This window comes from Gouania willdenowi, chromosome 6, assembly GCF_900634775.1.
Source record: "Gouania willdenowi chromosome 6, fGouWil2.1, whole genome shotgun sequence".
Lineage (NCBI taxonomy): Eukaryota > Metazoa > Chordata > Actinopteri > Blenniiformes > Gobiesocidae > Gouania > Gouania willdenowi.
In genome coordinates this window covers 49,420,830-49,442,374 of record NC_041049.1, presented here as the reverse complement: position 1 = coordinate 49,442,374, position 21,545 = coordinate 49,420,830, and the positions used below count along the sequence as shown (strand labels likewise).

At 40.0% G+C, this 21,545-nt stretch overlaps 2 protein-coding genes across 4 annotated transcripts in view; both read left to right on the top strand.

Moving 5' to 3' along the window:
• The window catches only part of abcc8 (ATP-binding cassette, sub-family C (CFTR/MRP), member 8), an 80,113-nt gene extending 63,805 nt beyond the window's left edge, over positions 1-16,308 (top strand). For all 3 annotated transcript variants that reach the window (XM_028448502.1, XM_028448504.1, XM_028448503.1), the window contains 8 exons: positions 1,788-1,908; positions 2,177-2,307; positions 2,400-2,478; positions 2,812-2,920; positions 4,147-4,250; positions 8,507-8,640; positions 12,104-12,166; positions 16,096-16,308. In XM_028448502.1, the coding sequence (XP_028304303.1) occupies positions 1,788-1,908; positions 2,177-2,307; positions 2,400-2,478; positions 2,812-2,920; positions 4,147-4,250; positions 8,507-8,640; positions 12,104-12,166; positions 16,096-16,233 (879 nt within the window). In that variant the 3' untranslated portion in view covers positions 16,234-16,308. The remainder of the gene's footprint in view (positions 1-1,787; positions 1,909-2,176; positions 2,308-2,399; positions 2,479-2,811; positions 2,921-4,146; positions 4,251-8,506; positions 8,641-12,103; positions 12,167-16,095) is intronic.
• Positions 16,309-18,242: 1,934 nt separating this feature from the next.
• Positions 18,243-20,128, top strand: kcnj11 (potassium inwardly rectifying channel subfamily J member 11). Its single transcript, XM_028448505.1, has one exon. The coding sequence runs from the start codon at positions 18,543-18,545 to the stop codon at positions 19,710-19,712; it is 1,170 nt and encodes a 389-aa protein (XP_028304306.1). The 5' UTR covers positions 18,243-18,542; the 3' UTR covers positions 19,713-20,128.
• Positions 20,129-21,545: the final 1,417 nt, after the last annotated feature.

The following is a 21,545-nucleotide window of genomic DNA, read 5'->3' as shown; positions in this document are numbered from 1 at the left end:
AAAATAAATACATAAAAACTGGTTCATTGCTTTCTCCATTCCAGAATGGGAATTCTGCATTTTCTGTCAATGTAACTTTAAAGTTTTAAATAATGATTGGGTTTATTGAAACAAATAAAATAAGAATAAAATAAAAATAAAATCAATCACATGATGATTGCCCAAGTGTATTAAACATTGGATTTAGTATCATGTTTAAACCTGCAGTGAACGTATTATTGAGCTGAACTGGCAGCAGCTTTGGAACGTTATGTTAAGCTTTCATTTATTCAGACAACTGTTTTTCAGGAAGGTTACTGTGATCTCCTGACATGTTTCGACTGTCAACTGCAACTCTTCTTCAGAGGCATCTGCTGATCGCTTTGATGTGTCCCCAAATATGTCCAGAAGGTTATTTTTGAATAATAATATTATAATATACATTCTGCAATAGACTGGCACCCTGTCCAGGATCAGAATCAGAAATCAGAAATGTTTTTAATGGCCATGTACAGTTTTAAGGACAGTACAAGGAATTTGTCTTGGTAGTTGGTGCACAAAACAAACAAAAAAACTAAAAACAAAGAACAACCCAGCAACAATAATAATAATGATAAATATAAAGGATGAGGGATGAATAAAGGATAGATAGAGAATAAAGGCTAAATAGGATACATATAAATATATATATATATATATATATACAGTGCAGCAGATAATGTCATCATGGAGGTGGTGATCGGGTGGGGGGGTTCAGTGGGTGACTTGGGGTGTGTTCATGTGGATGGTGGCAGAGGGAAAGAAGCTGTTTTTGTGTCTGGAGGTTCTGGTCCTGATGGACTGAAACCTCCTTCCAGAAGGGAGAGATTGAAACAGTTTATGACCGGGGTGGGAGGGGTCGGCCACAATCTTTCCTGCACGCCTCAAAATCCTGGAGGCGTACATGTCCTGGAGGGAGGGCAGATTGTAGCCGATGACCTTCTCTGCAGAGTGGATGATACGCTGCAGTCTGGCCTTGACCTTGGCCGTAGCTGCAGCGTACCAGATGGTGATGGAGGAGCAGAGGATGGACTGGATGATGGAGCTGTAGAAGTTCACCATCATCTTTGTTGGCAGACTGAACTTCTTCAGCTGCCGCAGGAAGTACATCCTCTGCTGAGCTTTTTTGATGAGGGAGCTGATGTTCAGCTCCCACTTGAGGTCCTGAGTGATGATGGTCCCCAGGAAGCAGAAGTACTCCACAGAGCTCACTGTAGAGTCTCCCAGGGTGAGGGGGGCTGGGTTCTTCCTGAAGTCTGCTATCATCTCCACTGTCTTTAAAGCGCTGAGCTCCGGGTTGTTCTGGCTGCACCAGGACACCAGCCGGTCTGTCTCCCACCTGTAGTCAGACTCATCTCCATCAGAGATGAGACCGATGATGGTCGTGTCATCTGCAAATTTCAGGAGTTTGACCAACTGGTGAGAGGAGGTGCAGCTGTTGGTGTACAGGGAGAAGAGCAGAGGTGTACCCCCTCCTAACACCCATTGAAAGCTGGAAATAAGCACCAGCAGACCGGCTTTTTCCTTTGTTCAGGGTCGCGGGTCTGAAAATGGATGGATGGATGGATGGATGGATGGATGCATGGATGGATAGATGGATGGATGGATGGATGGGTAATATATATTATTCAAAAAGAACTTGCTGGAATTAGCTTTGGGATGTGTGTTGTTTGTGAAACGTGTATGTGTCACCATGTTGCTGCTCTTACTTCAGTCAAAGGACTGCGTGTCTGTTTGGTTTCATGTAACTGACTTAATTCTTCCATCAGGTGTCCAACTACATGAACTGGATGGTGCGTAACCTGGCAGACATGGAGGTCCAACTCGGTTCAGTGAAGAGAATCAATGCACTGCTGAAAACTGAGCCGGAGAATTACGAAGGTTTGCTCAGTGAGTGAAGTTTTTAACCATTTCTCATTGTTTCTCTGCCCTTATGATTTCCTCCTCAGCTGTAGTTAAGTTTATTTATTCACAATATATAATAGTATTATGATGTGTGACATGCTACCTACTGCCACCTAGTGACAGGGAGGAGTAGCTCTGACTATGTAAAAGATTGTGTTACATCTACTTCATAAGTGTTTTTGTGTACAGTAGGTATTTCCTGACTAGTAAATACCAGTGCTAGTTAAACTCTGGTTTGGTCTCTTTGTGTCAGCCGTAGCTCAGGTCCCTGATGGCTGGCCGAAGCAGGGCGAGATCAAGATCCAGAATCTGAGCGTCCGCTACGACGCAACGCTGAAACCTGTTTTAAAAAATGTCCACGCTGACATCAGCCCAGGACAGAAGGTAACTAAATGTGGGGAGAAATAACAAGGTTGAGATTCTTTTATGAGTATAAGATGCATAAATATTTGTGGTGGGTGAAAATATTCCCTCAGGTGGGAATCTGTGGTCGCACTGGCAGCGGAAAATCCTCTTTCTCCCTGGCCTTTTTCCGCATGGTGGATATGTTTGAAGGTAAATGATTTACACCTAAAAACTTAATATAATTGTCTGTTCAGTAAACATATTTCAGTTATATGGTGCTCTATTACTACTCTAATAGTTATGAGTTAGTAAAGCACATTTCACAGATTAAAAGGAATTCAAAAAAGTAATGTTTAAGCCCAGAATAGATCCATATCATAATATGCTAGTTACACGTACAGACGTTCTATACAAAGTGCCCTTTTTTCATTAGTAGCGATTTAGCATTCAGTGTTTCACAGAGCAGATTTATTCAGAATTCAAGTCAATAACTTGCAAAGCATGTTTTACTTTGACAAGTTTTATTGTGTCGTTTTTTAACAGGGAGGATTGTGATCGATGACATTGACATCTCTAAGCTTCCTCTGCAAACACTCCGCTCTCGACTGTCCATCATCCTTCAAGATCCATTTCTGTTCAGCGGGACCATTCGGTAAAAGAAATAATTCTCCAAACAGAAAGCCTCACAGCAGAATAAATGAGAATTACAGACTGTATTTTTAGCTGAACCATCAAAAACTGACCTTTCCAAGTGAAGACAGGCTATAAGCAGAGGCACACCTACCATAAAAGATAATCATCCAAAACACGAGGAGAGCTGATTATAGAATCAGTGAGTTTGAGAAGACCAGTGAAGACGACTTTTTTAGACTTGGATGAACACTGAAATAAAAGCTACATCATGCCAAATAAAAACAGGTGACATTTAATGACAATTCATTTAAAGGTCCCATATCATGCTATTTTTCACTCATCTCCATTTGTTCTGTTTGCCTGTTTTACAGAGTTTTAGCCCTCTGAAAAGTCACTTTAATGACGCTTCTAAAAACAGGCTGTTTTGAGGCCTTCATTCATATGCATGACTGAGAGTGTCTGTAGACGCAGACTCCACACAACAGCTTTATCACCATAGCGATTTTCTTTTGCTATGCACACACTCTAGTTATTGCTTTCAGCTAAAAATCTGCACATTACATTAAAACACATGGCTATTTAAGAGGTTATTGTGATTGTGAGTCAGACAAAAGCTGCATGACACCACCCCTTTAATTCAGGCAATGGGCCCCAGGTGGCACGGCGGCCAATTTTTGAACCGCCCAAAGTAAACAAACAAAATGACTCAATATAATCTACAAAAATACATAAAATTACTCAAAAAATTACTAAAAATAAACAATTACAGAAAAATACACAAAAGAACAACAAAAATAAATAAAATGAGAAATACACAAAATTAACCAATCATTAGACAATCATGTTTTTATAGCCCTGCTGTGATAGAAGACTTTAATTCAAAATATATTTATGTATTTTCTGTCTAATCAAACACCAATGCTAAGAACAGCCTGTGCAGAGTTTAATATATGGTCCACATCACTCTATTCACTAAATTATTCATACCAAAGTCATCAAATGAATGAAACTGCAAGATAGCTCTGTTAGCTTAAGGGGAGGAGAATTAACATTCTGATGAATGAGATCAAAGGAAAAACCAGCAGAGGAATCTAGAAAACAAAGCACTGCTGTTTTGTCTGGTCAAGTTTTGGGCTTGTTTTGATTGGATGTTGAATTCTCTCTGAGGGACACCTGATGTCCTCCTGTAATTACACATGTATTTATATTTTTCTTCTTTGTTGAACGTTTGTGATGTGTGCGCAGGTTTAACCTGGACCCAGAGATGAAGGCAACAGATCAGATGTTGTGGGAAGCCCTGGAGATCGCTCAGCTCAAACCTGTAGTTAAATCACTGCCTGGAGGACTAGGTGAGGGCTTCTCAAGTTTTTAATAAGTGTGGGTGTGCAAGATGTTTTTGGCAACGTTGTGGTGACTCTGGTAGCTCAGCACAATTGTCCTTCTTTTATTAATAATAATAATAAAAATAATAATAAAAAATTGTATTTATAATGCACTTTACACGTTGCGAGATGGAGAACTTGAAGGTTCTATGGAAAAGGAAGGTTTTGAGTTGTTGTGACTATTTTCACTCAGCCATTGTTAGAAATGATCACACTTACACAAAATAAATCCAGACTGTAACGACTATAATCTACTAAAGCTGGGACAATATTTAATGTGACGAGATATTGCCAGAAGTGGGAACAAGTCACTGCTTCTTCTCAAGTCTTAAGAAAGTCATGAGTTCATAAAGTACCACAGCTAGCACCATTTTAGAGAGCAAGTTTATTCAACTGATACAAACAATTAATTACTTGAACAGAGAACATTTGTCAAATAACAATGATATTGTCTGACATAATGCTTTTATAAACAAACCTATCTTTTGAGATTTTTAAAAACAGTTAATTAAGCAAACAATAATTAGCGTGGGAAGTAGAAAAAAGTAATAAAAAAAAAAAAGAATTCATCACAGTATAACCTTTAAAACTAAAGGATTTTACTCTTGGAATAATTTTCTCTAGTAGTGCGCGCACGTCTCAGCCCAGCTTGATGTTTTCAGCTGCTGCTTCCTGATTGGCTGTCGGTTTAATTAAAGGTGGACCTGTCAATCATAGTCCTGTTTGCCTTCAGATGACAAATTGCAAGGGTTTCTTAATTAATAATAATTGCATTTTATAGAAGATTTTGTCATGGAACAAGTGTAGGAAGTCAAGTCTTCCCGAGTCAATATATTAGGCTCAAGTCCGAGTTGACTCACGAGTCATTTGTTTTCAAGTCTAAATCAATTTGCAAGTTTGTGACTCGAGTCCAAGTCGAGACCACACATTTAAATATTGTGATATGAAAACGTCACAAGTTGTATCATTGATGGTACGAGTGGTATTATGAGAGGCTGTGGCCGATAAAAAAAAATTAAATAAACCAGATAGTTACGGTTTGTTTTTTTTAATTTTTTTTACGTTCCTTATTAAAGTCAAATAAAAACATGCTTTTTTCACCAACTGCAGTTTGTTTTTTTGGACTTTATTCCTTTCCAAAAATATCATATATATTTATCTTGAGCCCATTATTGTCTGTTGCATCGTATCATGAACTTTGTGTATCGTCCCATTGATCCACTGTGTCATTGGTTTGAAACCTGAGCAGCTGCAAAGATCAAGCTGCCGTATTAGATATTAGATTTCAGGAGCATTAAACTTTAATTTCAGTGGAACACGTCGATGTGTCTCTGCTCCACTTTTTTTTTGAATTTGCCATGTCTTTATAAGGTTCTGACACAGGAGAGCTGACAGTTACAGGCTGACGGTCAGATTAGATATAGCTGAGAGCCTCTTCAACAGGCTTAGCCTATATACAGGATGAATGCTTGGTATGCTGATGTATAGATAGAGCTTCCTCCATGGCCTACTTTAGCTCCCACTAGTTTGCAATGATTTATTGAGGATCTTCGCCTGAGAAATACCAAGAAGCCTTTTGCTAGATTTTTATATTCTACTCTGAATTTTCTGCCTGAAAGAGTGATTTTTTTTGCTTTTACTCTACGCGTGTGACAGTCAGGTTGTGATTCACTGAAGGCAACACTTCTGGAGTTTAGTTCCTTTTAAATAGTGGCTGATGTCAGATAAGATATCGATCTTTAGACCATGAGCTGACAGCTAATGAAGTGGCCTCTAATGGAATTAATGGAGCACTCCAGTGGAAATGTTGCATTTGAAGCTGTTTGTGTTGCAGGAACGGAGGCAGATGCCATTTTTCATTCTATTCAGATCAGAGCTGTAGGGAAAATATATTCTTAGTTTACATGCTGCACAAGGTAGGGTGCACCCTATAGACCAGGGGTATCAAACTCATTTTAGTTCAGGGGCCAAATACGGACATCTCACTCTCTGCTAGATCTTCACTTTAAATTTCCTTTATTTTATTTTTTTTTACCAATTTTTACTTAATTTTGGATCATTTTGTGGAATAATTTGGGGAAAATGGCAGGATTTTTGGAAAAATTAAGTAAAAAAATAATGTAAAAGGTTGAAATTGTTGCTCGAAAGTTTTTTTTTTTCCATCTCCACTGTAAACACTTTCTTATTGACATATTATGAAAAGCTTGACACATTGCATTGTGGGATGTGGAGTCCAGTAAACGGATGTATGTAGAAGTTCAATTGGGAAGAAACAACTCCCTTTTAACAGGAAGAAATCTCCAGCAGACCCAGGTTCAGAGGTGGCAGCCATCTGCCTCGACTGGTTGGGGTTAGAGTTTAGATCGGGCCCAAAAAATCCAGCCCGTCCCGTCCCGACCTGGGCCCGCGGGCATTAAGCCCGACCCGAACCCGACCCATTAACTTAAATTGTAGGCCCGAGCCCATATTAAACCCTACGTAAATTATTATTTTATTGAACGTATTTCAGCTGATAGATTAGTAGCGCGGTGCATCGCGCAGCGAGGGGGGAGAGAGGGGGGCGCGCACACACTCACCGTAATACCCAAGGTATTGTAATGACGTGACTCGAGCCGTTATCACAGTTTTACAGGCTTAAATGGAGGTCGTAGTAACATGCCAAAAGTAAACAAACAAACACACAAAGAACCGTCATACACTAACACTACCGTGGGAACAGAATTGTTTACTAGTCTTTTCCCCGACGCCCACCCTTTCCCCAGCCTCCCAGCCAATCAACACTCAGAACACATGTAAACAAAGACACACATTGACAGAGAACGCTGCACCTAACCATGATGCTTTCTCGGCCATGGGAAATCTCAGCATCAGTTAACCACTGAACACACACAAGTGGAACATAACCAGAACATAGAACCCAGTCTGTTACAGCATTGCAGACCAGATCAGGCGGCCGGTGCGTGGAGCGCAGACCTGACTGAAACACACAATCATATTTGTTCCCTGCGCTCCAGCAGCAAGTGAGGAATGAGCAAAAATCAGAAATAATATTCAGTGAATGTGAACGCTGAACAACAAAACGCAACACAACGCCGTCAATATCCCGTCCCACTACTAGCAGAAATCACTTTAGAAATGATACCACAACAATATAGAAGTGTTTTGTGTTTATTAAAAAAAATGAATGTAATAGAGCGTAAAAAACAAAAAGTAAAAAATGAAGCCCGGGTTCAGGTTCGGACCAAGAATCTAAACTCCAGTTGGGGTTATTGGACAGAAGGACCAACAGAACAGGATAGAGATAGAACATCAGTGTGTCCCAGACTAGTTGAGCCGTGAACCACAGATCAGGAACTGCCATCATCAGCTTCACGACACCTGAAACAGAGCAGAGAGAGAAGGGTGAGGAGAAGGCACTGACTGCAGAAAAACATGATACAGTATTATCAAGTCAGCCTGCCTTGGCCTTGGGCCTCACTCCCAGTGGTCTAGTCAATACTTATTATAAAGGTGACGAATCTCTTCCCATTTAATGGTAATCTAACAGTGACTCCAAGGTTTGTAAATGCGACCATTCACATACGAGCCCATGTCCGCTATAGCTGTTAAGTTAATGCTATTATACGGTATATGCTTCAACGTATAAGTAGGTTTTGAGTTTAGCCTTAAAGGTGGAGAGGGTAGCAGCCTCCCATACTGAGACTGGGAGCTGGTTCCAAAGGCGAGGAGCCTGGTAGCTGAATGCTCTTCCTCCTGTTCTACTTCTAGACACGTTAGGAACTTCCTGTAGACCAGCAGACCAAGAGCGGAGTGTTCTGCCCGGACAATAGGGCACTAACAGGTCTCTAAGATATACAGGCGCTTGATCATGTAGAGCTTTGTAGACTAACAGGAGGATTTTAAACTCTATTCTAGATTTTACAGGAAGCCAATGAAGGGAAGCCAATACTGGAGAAATATGCTCTCTCCTGTTAGTACCTGTTAGTATTCTAGCTGCAGCATTCTGGATTAACTGGAGACTTTTTAGTGAGTTATTGGGACATCCTGAAAGTAGGGAGTTACAATAATCTAATCTAGATGTATCACATGGAATAGTTTTTTGTTACTTCACCAAACAAAGATAGATATTCAAAGCATAAATCACAGACATGTAGAGAGTGACTTCACAGTTGATAACAGAGCATATTGTAAAGGTATTTGTGTGGTTACTAATGTGATTTCAGACGCCATGGTCACAGAAGGAGGAGAAAACTTCAGTCAGGGTCAGAGACAGCTCTTCTGTCTGGCCCGAGCCTTTGTCAGGAAGAGCAGCATCCTCATCATGGACGAAGCCACAGCCTCCATCGACATGGCCACGGTGAGTGCGCTCAGGCTGTGGAAAGGAGGGCAGAGTGAAAGATGATGGGGGAGGTGAAGGTAATACAAGGTTGATGGATGATGCTACCCCCACATTTGTAGCCATGACAACGGGCAACAATGAAGCTGGAAGATTAAAAAAAAAAAAAAAAGAAAGCTAAACAAAAGCTGGAAACAGGCTCACATTGTAGCTCTCCCAGGACCTTAAAGGCAAAATGACAACAAAGAAATAATGATTAAATTAATGAAAGAAGGGAAAATATGGATATTTGTGACCTAAGAAATAAATAAGGAGCTTTTTTTTTTATTTTAAATTAAATATATGTAAACAAAATATGCATTTCCCCAAATGTGTACGTGTTTTCCTAAACAGTTAATGGTAAATGAGATCTTTAAACGCCGTCTGTGCAATGGACAGCCAATAGTTCATAGGGTTGGGCTCAATTATAGTTGTATTTGCATAACTGATAATTCATTACAATTGTGGTGTAATTTTATTTGTCACTGTGATTTTAAAAATGTGTTGCTGTTGTAATCGTGATTAAATTGAGTTCAGATAATTGACTTTTTGATTTTAATTGTCAATAAATTCTATAAAAATTGTCAATTATAATTTAACGTTAAACTATGGAACCATGTTACAGATCTATGTACAGTTCTACACATATGTACATAGTTAACAATTATTAAAATATGTTTTCCCACATTTTACCATTTCAAAACATTTGAAATCTAGGAGTATACTGACACAAAAAAGGCTCGGAAACCCACACCAAAAACAATAAAACCTATATTTTCATTGATTAGGAGGCCTAACAAGGTAACCAATAGATAGGAAAGAAATTAAATGAGAAATATTTGTATTCAGTGTATTTTACAGCTGATTTAGGACCCGTTATCATGAGAGATGCTAATAGAAAGCTAACACAAGAGGAAGGTTAACTTGTATTAGGTTAGTAATTGAGAACGTAATTGTAATTGACTTTATTTATTTATTTATTTATTTGATAGGGACAAGTGTGAACAATCAACATGTACCACACTCCAACATTTATAGCCAAGGCTAATTTGCAATGTCCGTCCCTAGAAGGGCTTTTCAAATCGTTAGCGTAATAGCATAGCTGCCTAAGTCATATTTGAACTTTTCGGAAAACAAGAAAAAAACTATTTTTTAGCAAGAACATTGGTATTTTTATTGATACTGTAACAGAAAGTTCAACCAGATGTGTGAACAAGTTTCCAAAAAAAGTGAGACACAACATTGATTGCATAACAAATAAAAGTGACTTAGGCAGAATATGCCTTAGACAATTTTTCTCTTACATATAAACACAACAATAACATAACCAACATTGTTTACTCTCCTAAACATAACCAAGTTGTGTTACTTTTCTAACTTTAAGCAAGTTGTTTTAACCTTAACCAGGTTGTTGCACTTGTCTAACCTTAACCAAAGTCCCGCTCAGGTGCTGCGTGAACTTGTTTTCATTCTGTCTACTGATGAGGGAGGTTGTCATAGTACTGGTGGGCCACTCTTGGTAGTACTGGTTCCATTGCCTGCAAGTCACTGAATTTCCTGAGAGTAATTGGGAGTAGGGCAGGAAAGAGTGGGACCCAGTGGAACAGTTCTTTGGGGATGCTGGGTCGCTGAGGCAGGTCCTCCCAGTCACACTCAAAATCCAACTTGTACCAGATTCAACCATCTGCCAGGTACTGGAGAGCCTGAAGGTCATGGACTGTGGGGTTGACAACTTTTCTCCTTGGTCGAATGTTGGTGACATAGGCCCCAGATAACTTAATGAAGTCATTGTGGAATAGCTGGGTGACCTTGTATGGGGATGGATGCAGACCTGCACGTGGAGTGTGAATATCTTTGATGGTGCACTGTTCAATGAGGTTATTCATGGAGTCACACTCCATTTGTGTGTGCCCTGCAACAGAAACGTTTGTTCTATTGCAACACTATGCTTCATGGCCAGATCTATGTACACATTTGTGATGGTACAACACTGATTTTGATAGCCGCAGCCATCACTCCAGACTATACACTATACTCTGCCATCTTTGTATGTAGTGGCAAAAATGTCTAAGTCAAAGAGATGACTAAGGCAGACAGTGATTTTAGACTCCAACAAGTGTTCTGATAAGGCAGGGTGATGGTAGGAGAGTAAAGTTAAGCAGATATCACAATTTGGCCAAAAAATGACTTATGACAATTATGCTATTAGGCTAACAAAATGCACATAGAAAATAATACATTTACAGTGACATTAATTCTGACATCCTTTCTGAGGATAAAAAACAATAGTAATTGTAACTGGAAAAAATGGTAGTCACTGTAATTGTAATTGAATTGTAATCGAAGATGGGTAATTGAAGACATAATTGTAACTGAAAAATGTAATCAACCCCAACCCTGGTTCATAGTGTGTTCTGCCTTGATGTTGATCAGGTTTTATAGGATAGACTATAGAGCCTGCAGCAATTTATTGTATGTGTTACTTAGGCAGAGAATAATGGCCTGGCCCTTTAAATGATGGTTGTGGATAGAAGAGATGTATCTAAAGAAAGTGGGATAGGGAAAGAATGAAGCACAGAAAGAAAACACGGAACAAATAGTGAGTGCAGCTGCCGCCTGAGGCCACTGTGAGTAAATGGCTCTTATATGTGAGAGCCTTGTTCTCGTTTCTCACTGATTGGCTCCAAAGAGCTGCTTCAAGTGTATAGTAACACAGTGCTGGCCCTGGGGACTTAGAGCTGAGGTTGAAATCAGGGACAAAAGAAGGAACCATTCATATAAGTTTAAAGAATCACATTCATAAAAAACTCACATTTTAATTATTTAGTTTCACCTAAACCAGTGGTTCCTAATTTTTTTTGTCCCATGTACCCCCTTTGCATTTTGGTCAAATCATGTATCATAAGTACCCTCTCCATAATTTCATATGTTTTTTAATTTGTGGAACAGCGGGCTCTCCTAAACCCCTCACTGTGTCTCGTACATTGGTTCCTTAAGGCTTAACCTACAAATTAAAATCAATAAATGTAATTTAGAGTGGATTTTTTTTTTTTTTTAATACCATGCAACTTTTATGTGATTACTTCATTAGTAAGCAAATAGCTAATTATTGTGTCCTATTGTCAGAAATGGCCTCTACAGCATAAAATAATCCTGTTTCAAAAAATTACAAAAAGATGTAGTATTTTATTCAGCAATAATTTAAATGGGATTTATTTGTTCAAAAAATATAGCCTAAAAAAAGAACCAGGAATATTTTCCCATTATTTTTTTAATTCATTGTTAATTTTTTTCCTAGTACCCACTGTATTGTGCTCCTGTACCCCTCGGGGTACACGTACCCCTGTTTGACCTAAACAAAATCAAATGGCATAGTTTCACTTGCTTCAGTCCTGGTGAAAGAGTGTGTTGGATGTAAAGCCCTGTTCTCTGTTTCTCTCCACAGGAGAGCATCCTGCAGAAAGTGGTGATGACTGCATTTGCTGACCGCACAGTTGTTATCATAGCAGTGAGTGTCTTCTACACACAAGTGTTTCATCAGAGTTAATGCACAAAGCTCCACGGCGTCCCCTGTGAAATGCTGACCTTTGCTCGGCACTGTAGACGCCATTGTTGCTAATGAAGGTGAGAGACGGAGCTAAAGGACGTGAAACCAGAGCCTTTCACTGACCTACATGTTTACTGTGAGCTGCATTCTACAAAGAGAGAGAGAGCAAAACACATGCGTAGTGCGCAGTGGTCATTACTGTTTGAAGATACGCTTTATTGGGGATATAAAGAGCATGTCAACACCTCAATGTTGTTATTGTGTTCCTAATATATAGCAAGGTTAATGGAGGCCATATAGAAGTAACACCAGGATGAATCTGAGAGTGCAGCAGATCCCACTATCTCTGTATACTTTCTTTAGTGCATGTGTCCCTATGTGAGATATGTCACCATTCTTTGTGTAGTAACAGATATAGGGTTACAACCTAAACCTAAGACGCTACGTACATGTACTTCGGTAAACGTACCAATAGCATCAGGGGTTGTCCGTACGGCAACCGTACCAATAAACACTTTCTATAATTATTGGGTCATCACGTATCATTTCAACAAATGAATTCCACATTTTTTAAACAATTGTTGCGTGATTATTCAATAGGCACACTGTATATTTTTAGTTTGATTGGATTAATACTTTTTGAGAAATTCCCACTTTAGTGAGGGTGATATGCCCTTGTTTATTAGTGAAAAACAAATAAACAACAAGTGATTATAAGACACAGAGGCGAGCTACAATGACCTCATGTAAAGGACTTTTAATATTTGCGAGTGGTGAAATGACCCAAAGCTGGGGTCCATAATATAAATGAAGTTTCATGAAGAAAAACAGTTTTAAACCTTTATTCTACTAATTAAAACGGAGATCAGATTTTTTTTCTTACATTCCCACATGCAGTTATGAATTTATCCATATATGTGACTAATCATTACTGATTTTAACATGTATGTACATACACTAGCTCAAAGCTGATCAAATTACAGGGAGCTGAGGCATATGCTATGTTGTTTAATGAAGGACCAAACATGTTTGAGCCAGAAACTCCAACAAACTTTTTTTCCAAATTTGAGGCCGTCATGTCCACCAGATAGGATGCATAGCAAATCTGTTTGTATATTCTAAGAAGGTAGGTGGAGCTGTATTACTACACCAAATATCAGTTTACTATGTGGAGTACTTCCTGAGATATTGGAAACTGAAAATGAAAAGAAGTTTTCATCCGATCAAACAAAAAATTCACAGTGTGCCTATCACATAATCACGGAACAATTGGTAAAACCATGACATGGACCCTATTCTCTTTCTGACCTGCTTTATTGATGACAAAAACACATGTTTTCTCTACATTATATTAGTAACTTAGTGCTTTAGCTTCATTCTAAGCATAGTGGCTAAATAGGCTAATTTTTATACCCTTTAGAAAAATATGATTTGTGCAGTCGAAATATCATTTGTTAAAAATTGATTAGGAAACCCAAAACTTACCTCAGAAGCTGCAGTATATAGAATCGTGAGACTTGTATAGAAACAACTACGCTCCCCCATCCCCTCCCTGTTTCAAAACCTATCATCTATTACTCGTATCCTCGTGAACGCACACAACTGTGGAACTCTTAGACTTTTTTTCAGACAGGAAGAGGTTAAAATCTCCTCCTCTACCACAAAGCTCACACACAAGCAGCCTCAGTGATCCCAGCAAAGCAGAGCAGACACTCCACATCAACACTGCAAATGAATTTGACAAGTTCTCTCCACCTTGGATATGATTCTCTTAGGTTTACAAGCAATTTCTCCCATCTGTTATCATCCTCCCTGACTCATAGGGGGGCAGACCACCCCACAAACCGAGTCAGAGGGAGCTCCACGACCACGAAGTCCGAACATGTTTGTGCCTTTAGACCAGGGGTTCTCAACTGGTCTCACCATGGGACCCACATTTTGCCACTCATTAAATCGCGACCCACTATTTTTTAGAATTCAACCATCCAAATTTAGTTTTTCAAAAATAGCTGTTTTTTAAAAACATAAATCTATATATTTTCCTGTGCAATATGCATTTCACAGCATGAATGTCAGAGGACAAGTTTCTTTCAAAATAAAAGACAAGTCGAACATGAGACATTAAGTATTTATTTATTTTTGACCCACTTTTGGGTCCTGACCCACCGGTTGAGAATTGCTGCTTTACTGTTGCTTCTCCACGTGCTGTGTAACTGCTATGCTTTACGCTGTGATGGACACTTCTGCTAGAACGTCGACCATTACACTTCTACTATCTATGGTACTTGAACGCGCTTTGACTGCAGTCAAGCAGCCAATGGTAACGCCCAAAACAGCTCATGAGCACACTGCAGAAAGATCTCTGATTGGCTGAAATCCAGGAGCGTCCCGCTCCTGCATTTCTAAAGCTTTAAATATAAAGCCAAGAGAAGGAGATGCTCAGGGTTCACTCCGAGTCCGAACACCTTGGATTACAATATGCTCAAACATGATGACGATGATGAAGATGAATGACGTAAAAAAAAAAAAACCTTACATACTGCAGCTTTAAAGTAGATCTTCAATATAGACACTGAGTTCATGTTTTCTCTGTATTTCTGTGTTATTTGCTCGTCTTTAAACCAATGAACAGTTACCTGTGAATTGTTGTGGAACATGCTGTATCCAATCAGGTTGCACCTGCACCCTTCACGTCATCTTTTTGGTTTGTAGATCAAGTTTCTGAGCAGCTGTTGCCTTTGGATGTGCTCCATAAAAAAACAAGAAGACATAGTCATCAACATCCCCCGCCAGATTGGTTCTCATTATAACTCACAACACTTTCCTAGATGTCCTAAATCTAAGAACTTAGATGTACACATATGAAAATATTATCACATCAGAATATAAAATTACTAACCAACTTAAACGATTTCTGAGAATAGCTGTCCCCATTGAAGATGCCTTGAACAGAGTAAAAAAAACTGGTAAAATTGAAATGACTAAATAAGAAATAAGGGCGCACGGTGGATTAGTGGTTAGCACGTCCGCCTCACAGCAAGAAGGTCCTGGGTTCAAGCCCTGGGGTGGACACTTGGGTCCTTTCTGTGTGGAGTTTGCATGTTCTCCCCGTGCTGCGTGGGTTTCCTCCGGGTACTCCGGCTTCCTCCCACAATCCAAAAACATGACTGTAAGGTTGATTGGAGTCTCTAAATTGCCCATAGGAGTGAATGAGAGAGTGAATGGTTGTCTGTGTCTCTGTTGCCCTGTGATGGACTGGCGCCCTGTCCAGGGTGTACCCCCGCCAAGCGCCCTATGAGAGCCGGAGATTGGCACCGGCAGACCCCCGCGACCCTGTTAAAAACGGGAATAAGCGGGTAAGAAAATGGATGGATGGATGGAAATAAAAAATAATTGTGCACTTCTCATTTTCAAACTCGATCAAGGTATTGATACCGTGAAGCCACACACCAAATTTGGTTATCGTATCTTAAACAGTCTGAGAAAAGCTGTCCTCTTTGAAGATGTCTTTAACAGAGAAAAACAAATGGAAAAAGGGAAATAGCTGGGGAAAAATTAATTGTGCGCTTCTCATTTCCAAACTCCATCAAGGTATTGATACCCTGAAGCCATACACCAAATTTGCTCATCCTATCTTAAACGGTTTCTGAGAAAATCTGTCCCCTTTAACTTTGGTAGACAGAGGCACGGAGCTCAAACCTATATCCCCCTTCTACACTTTGTTGCAGGGGATTTTTTTTTACTGTAGATGGAACAGAATGTGGTTCAAAGTGCAGGAATGAACTCATAATGGCAGCTCGCCTTTAAAGCTCACAAACATCCCTGTGTGTGAATCAGCGTGTGATAATGTGTGTCTGAGTGCAGTAATGACTTTCTCTCTCCTCCCTCAGCATCGCGTCCACACCATCCTGAATGCCGACCTGGTGATTGTGATGAAGCGCGGCATCATCCTGGAGTACGACACTCCTCAGGCTCTGCTGGACAAGCACGACAGCATCTTCGCCTCCTTCGTACGAGCAGACAAGTAGTACAAAGAAGCATCAAAGAAAAGACATTCAAAGTGCAATTGTCCCCATGGCATAGAGATTCTTTTTTATTTTTTACCCACACTGTAATATATTTGTACATAAAAAAAAGTCAAATGTTTGTTAATAAAAAGCTAAATTATAATGAAACGTGTGTGTTGTAGAGTGTAAAGCTACTAGAGCCTGATGACAGGACTCATTATCTGATGACTCAGTGCAGCATTGGTGGACTGAAGTGACCTCACACATGATCCTGGTGTTTACTGGTTCAGGCTCCACCTGATATCTGACATTAGTCACATGGCAGCCAAAGAAGTAAATAAAAAGGAATGGATGTAAAAACTCAAGCTTGAAAGTATAAAAAATTCAGTTTGAGTTTAAATCATGTGTCAAACTCAAGGCCCGCGGGCCAAATCTGGCCCTTTAAAACAGTGTTTCTCAAATGGGGGTACGCGATGGCACTATAGGCGGTACTTGAGTGAAATATAAACAAAAGAAAGTATTCAAAATATGGGGTTTTATAACGTTTATTTTTAGCTAAAATGATAATCATAATAATGATGAAAATGATATTGACTAGAAGATTAACTGGAAATACAAGGCTCAGTTTCATGGGAATTATTTATTGAAGTTAAGCAGACATTGGGAGTAATTTTAATCACGATGTATTTTAATACAATTAAAGAAAAGCTAAAATTTCAACAATATTTACAATTATTAACGTTGCAACGTTTTATTGAATTTGTCACAAATTCACTGAAACTCTACAATATTTGCAGGAGTTCATAGTTTCCCCATGCCTGTATAACACAATGTAAATCTTTTTTCATTCTCGAATTGTTGAAAGAAACCATTTTTTTTCAAAAATCCTGCTCAATCCTCAAATTATCTGACAAAATTTCCCCAAATTAAATAAATATAGTCACTACCTGCTGTCACCCATTGCGTGTATATTGTCTGTGCCTTAAATTCTACATACTTTTATATCATTCATACATGGAAATGCAAAGTAGCACTAACGTGAAAATTGTTGATTCCCAACCTCTGCGTCAGACTTGAGATCAAACTTATCCATATTTGTATGGAGGTATTTTGTTTCTTTATTATTATTATTATTAAAAAACAAAAACAAAAAACTTTTCAATTAAAAGAAAAATCACCTCAATCAAAAAAAAATATTTGTAATAAAAAAATAAATTCAAATGCATTTATTTGGGTTTAATTATTTAATTTTTTTTTTTTTGAGTATGATCATCACTTTTCTTTGAGTGAAGTAAACTTTTCTTTTATTGAAAATAATTTTTTTGATTGAAGAGATTTTTATTTTGATTGAAAAATTGTGTTTTTTTTTTATTGATCAATAAAGACAAAAATATACCTCTGTATTAGAGCTGGGCGATATATCGAGTTTTCTATTTTTGGGAATGTAAAAAAATACAATATCACCTACATACACAGATATATCTTATTTTGAATTAAAAATACTTGTTTTAGGAGTCGCTGCTTTCACTACTTCTCAGAAAATTATGAAAAGCTCAGTTTGATGGATTTATGAATGCATTCTAACCCAGACCTTCCCCTAAACAAGACACACTACAGAACTCACTCACACGTGCTGTCCCGAGGAGAAAAAGACTGAAATGGAACATGTTGTGCAGTTGTTTGTTTAAAAATGTGGCATTTGGATCATCAAATTTAACTCAGAATTGTCTTTCTGGTCAGTTATCGAGAAAATTATCGAGATTTATATCGTATATCGCTATTTTGAGAGAAAAACATGGTCCATATCGCCCAGCCCTACTCTATATATTTGGCCCCTGAACTAAAATGAGTTCGACAGCTCTGGTTTAAATCATACTGAGTTTAATCTGCAGTGCCACACTGTGTGTGTGTGTGTGTGTGTGTGTGTGTGTGTGTGTGTGTGTGTGTGTGTGTGTGTTTGGGGTGAGAGGGGTGGGGGGGGAGACTCCTCCACTACTTCTCACCATCAGCTCCATCTATCTGAGGCTGTGGAGGTGAAGACATCATGGAATCATGGAGAGGCTTAGGAACACACTTTACGCACCAGTGTGACCAAAGTCTCCAGCGCGCAGCAGCAGCATTGCAGGGTGTCCTTTACGGACGGGAGCAGCTGCTGCAAGAAAAAAACCGCCTCACGGGACTTTGCCCTGCCCGGAGGCAACGTGAGGAGAGGCAGTGCATACCTAGAGCCGGACTCTCTCTCTCTCTCTCTCTCTTTAGCAGCTGACCGCTGCAGCGGGGCCCGGAGCACCAGAAGCCCAGACGGTGCGCGCTCAGAGCATGGGAGCGCCATGCTGTCCAGGAAAGGACTCATACCTGAGGACTACCTGCTCACCCGCCTGGCTGAGGGTGTCCTACCGCCCAAGTTCAAGGCTACAACCCGGAAGGCTCGGTTCGTGTCCAAAAACGGCACGTGCAATGTGGCGCACACCAACATCCGCGAGCAGGGCCGTTTCCTGCAGGACGTCTTCACCACACTGGTGGACCTGAAATGGCTCCACACCATCATCATCTTCACCATGTCGTTCCTGTGCAGCTGGCTGCTCTTCGGGATGATCTGGTGGCTCGTTGCCTTCGCGCACGGTGACCTGGACCAGAGAGGGGACGACTTTGTGCCGTGCGTAACGGACATCCACTCCTTCTCCTCCGCCTTCCTCTTCTCCATAGAGGTCCAGGTCACCATCGGCTTTGGAGGTCGGATGATCACGGAGGAGTGCGTGTCCGCCATCGTCATCCTGATCGTACAGAACATCGTGGGTCTGGTGATCAACGCCATCATGCTCGGGTGCATCTTCATGAAAACCGCGCAGGCCAACCGTCGCGCGGAGACGCTGATCTTCAGCAAACACGCGGTGATCTCAGTGAGAAACAACAAGCTGTGCTTCATGATCCGCATCGGAGACCTGAGGAAGAGTATGATCATCAGCGCCACCGTGCGGATGCAGGTGGTCCGGAGGAGCACCACCAAGGAAGGGGAGGTGGTGCCCCTGGACCAGATCGACATCCACATGGACAACCCGGTGGGCACCAACGGGGTCTTCCTGGTGTCTCCCCTCATCATCTGCCACGTCATAGACAAGGACAGTCCTCTGTACGAGCTGTCGGCCTCAGACCTGCTGCACCAGGACGTGGAGGTGGTGGTGATCCTGGAGGGAGTGGTGGAGACCACCGGCATCACCACACAGGCCAGGACCTCCTACGTGTCTGAGGAGATCCTGTGGGGGCAGCGCTTCGTGCCCACGGTGTCTGAGGAGGAAGGGAAGTACGCGGTGGATTACTCCAAGTTTGGCAACACGGTGAAGGTTCCCACCCCGGTCTGTAGCGCCAGGACCCTGGAGGAGGCCGGTGGGATCAGCCGCTTCCAGATCAACGAGGGGGTCGCTCTGCGTCCCCCCGTGTCTGTGAGGAGGAGGCGGGGCTCTAGGTTCCGTAGGTCCATGATGTCCAAGGACATCCACTGACCCCTGTCTGTCCATTGTGTAGGAGGACTAAGTAGCTCTAGTCTAGGACACGTGTCAAACTCATTTTAGTTCAGGGGCCAAAAATACAGAGCAGTTTGATCTCTAAACAAACCACACTACACAACTCACTCACACGTGCTGTCCCTTAGAGGAGAAAAGGACTAAAGAGGAACATATTGTGTTCCAGCTGTTTGTGTATACTTTTATATTTTTTTTAAACATTACTCATTTGTAATTTTTTTGTTATTTAAAATCAATTAGTCAAAATATGTTGCCACGACTATTTTGAAAACAACTTTAAAATGATTCTATATTTAGTAATAAAACATAGATAAATGATGCCTTAATCGACATGATTTCTAAAGTGTTTTGCAGTCTTGTATAAAATGTCAAAGTACTTTTATTTTCATTATAATGAAAATATATGAGTTATGCATGAACATTCTTGCAAACATTGTCCAATGATGTCCATTTTATCAAATATAATGCTGTATAAATCCTTATAAGTCACTAAGCCTTTGATTTTAAAGTTCAAAGTAACTAGGGCACATTAATCTGCGCCCCACTTCAGATCCAACTAGTCTGTGTTTTTAACCCTGAAGTTACTAAAATGAGTTTTACAGCCTTGCACTGACAATGGAATCAAAAAAGCTTGATAGTAGAATAAACCTGTAGTAATTATTATCAAACTGGGCATCACTGTGTGAAATATCAGTGACTGAAGTGCCTTTGAGCATGGCATGGTTGGTGCCACCTGGTGGTTATTCTGAGTAGTTTAGAAACTGCTGATCCCACAGGATTTATTTATTTATTTTTTTTACCTTCAAGAGAAACCATCCACTACTGTGAATAATAGGGATGTCCCGATACAACTTTTTCACTTCCGATATGATACCGATATTGCAGCCTTGCGTATCGACCGATATTGATCAGATATATCAGCATGAATCATACATACTTTTATTATTTATTTTGTAGTGTGAAATGTTAGAAAAGGCTTGATCAAGTGATGTCACTCAAACAGAGAACAATAGTCAGCAACAGGAGGTTACTTTGTTGGAGTGTGAACCACAGTCACCTATGGATGGAAGTGCTGGAGCAGAACATTTTATCGGAGAGCTTATATCGGTGATTTTAGATGCAGTCCGATAAAATCCGATATTCATTTCTGGCCAATATTCGATATCAATATCGGGACACCTCTAGTAAATGTCTTGTAAGTAGTAAAACATGCTTGTTTAACTCAGGGTCAGTGAGAAGAAACACAGACAACGTTACTGAAGCTGCACTGAGTTCTGGATTTGTTTTTCTTTGTTTCAAATAAAAACATAAATTATGAGTGACTGCATGTTTCTGCAATTAAGAAGTTTGTGTGTGAGTTAATCATTCACCTGAGTGAGTATAATGTACGGAGCCCCGGACATGACATGGTTATGTGGCCACAAATTAATACTTCGTGGTCAAAAATTAATATTTCATGGCCTCAAATTTGTTTTGTTTTTTTCTTCACCATGTTATGCCTGGGGCTCTGTAAAAATGACAGTAAAGAACACCAAGTTTTATTTTTGTTATATGTTACTGCCACTATGTTTATCTGATTAAAGCACTAAAACAGTCCATAATCACTGATGATCAGATGACCTTATAATAACAGTGTGTGTGAACGTTAAAGCACCAACAAACTAGTTACCAGCCACTAATAAATGTCCAAAATAGTGTTAACTATTACAAAAGATTGAATGAAATAACTCAAATAATCATCCATAGCTTCTAATGTTGGCTCATGTGTGTAATTGTTACTCAGTCTTTCCCAACAACACATTAAAAACTACA

Excerpts from the sequence above, each read along its gene's own strand:
- kcnj11 (XM_028448505.1), top strand. The coding sequence starts at position 18,543 with ATGCTGTCCAGGAAAGGACTCATACCTGAGGACTACCTGCTCACCCGC.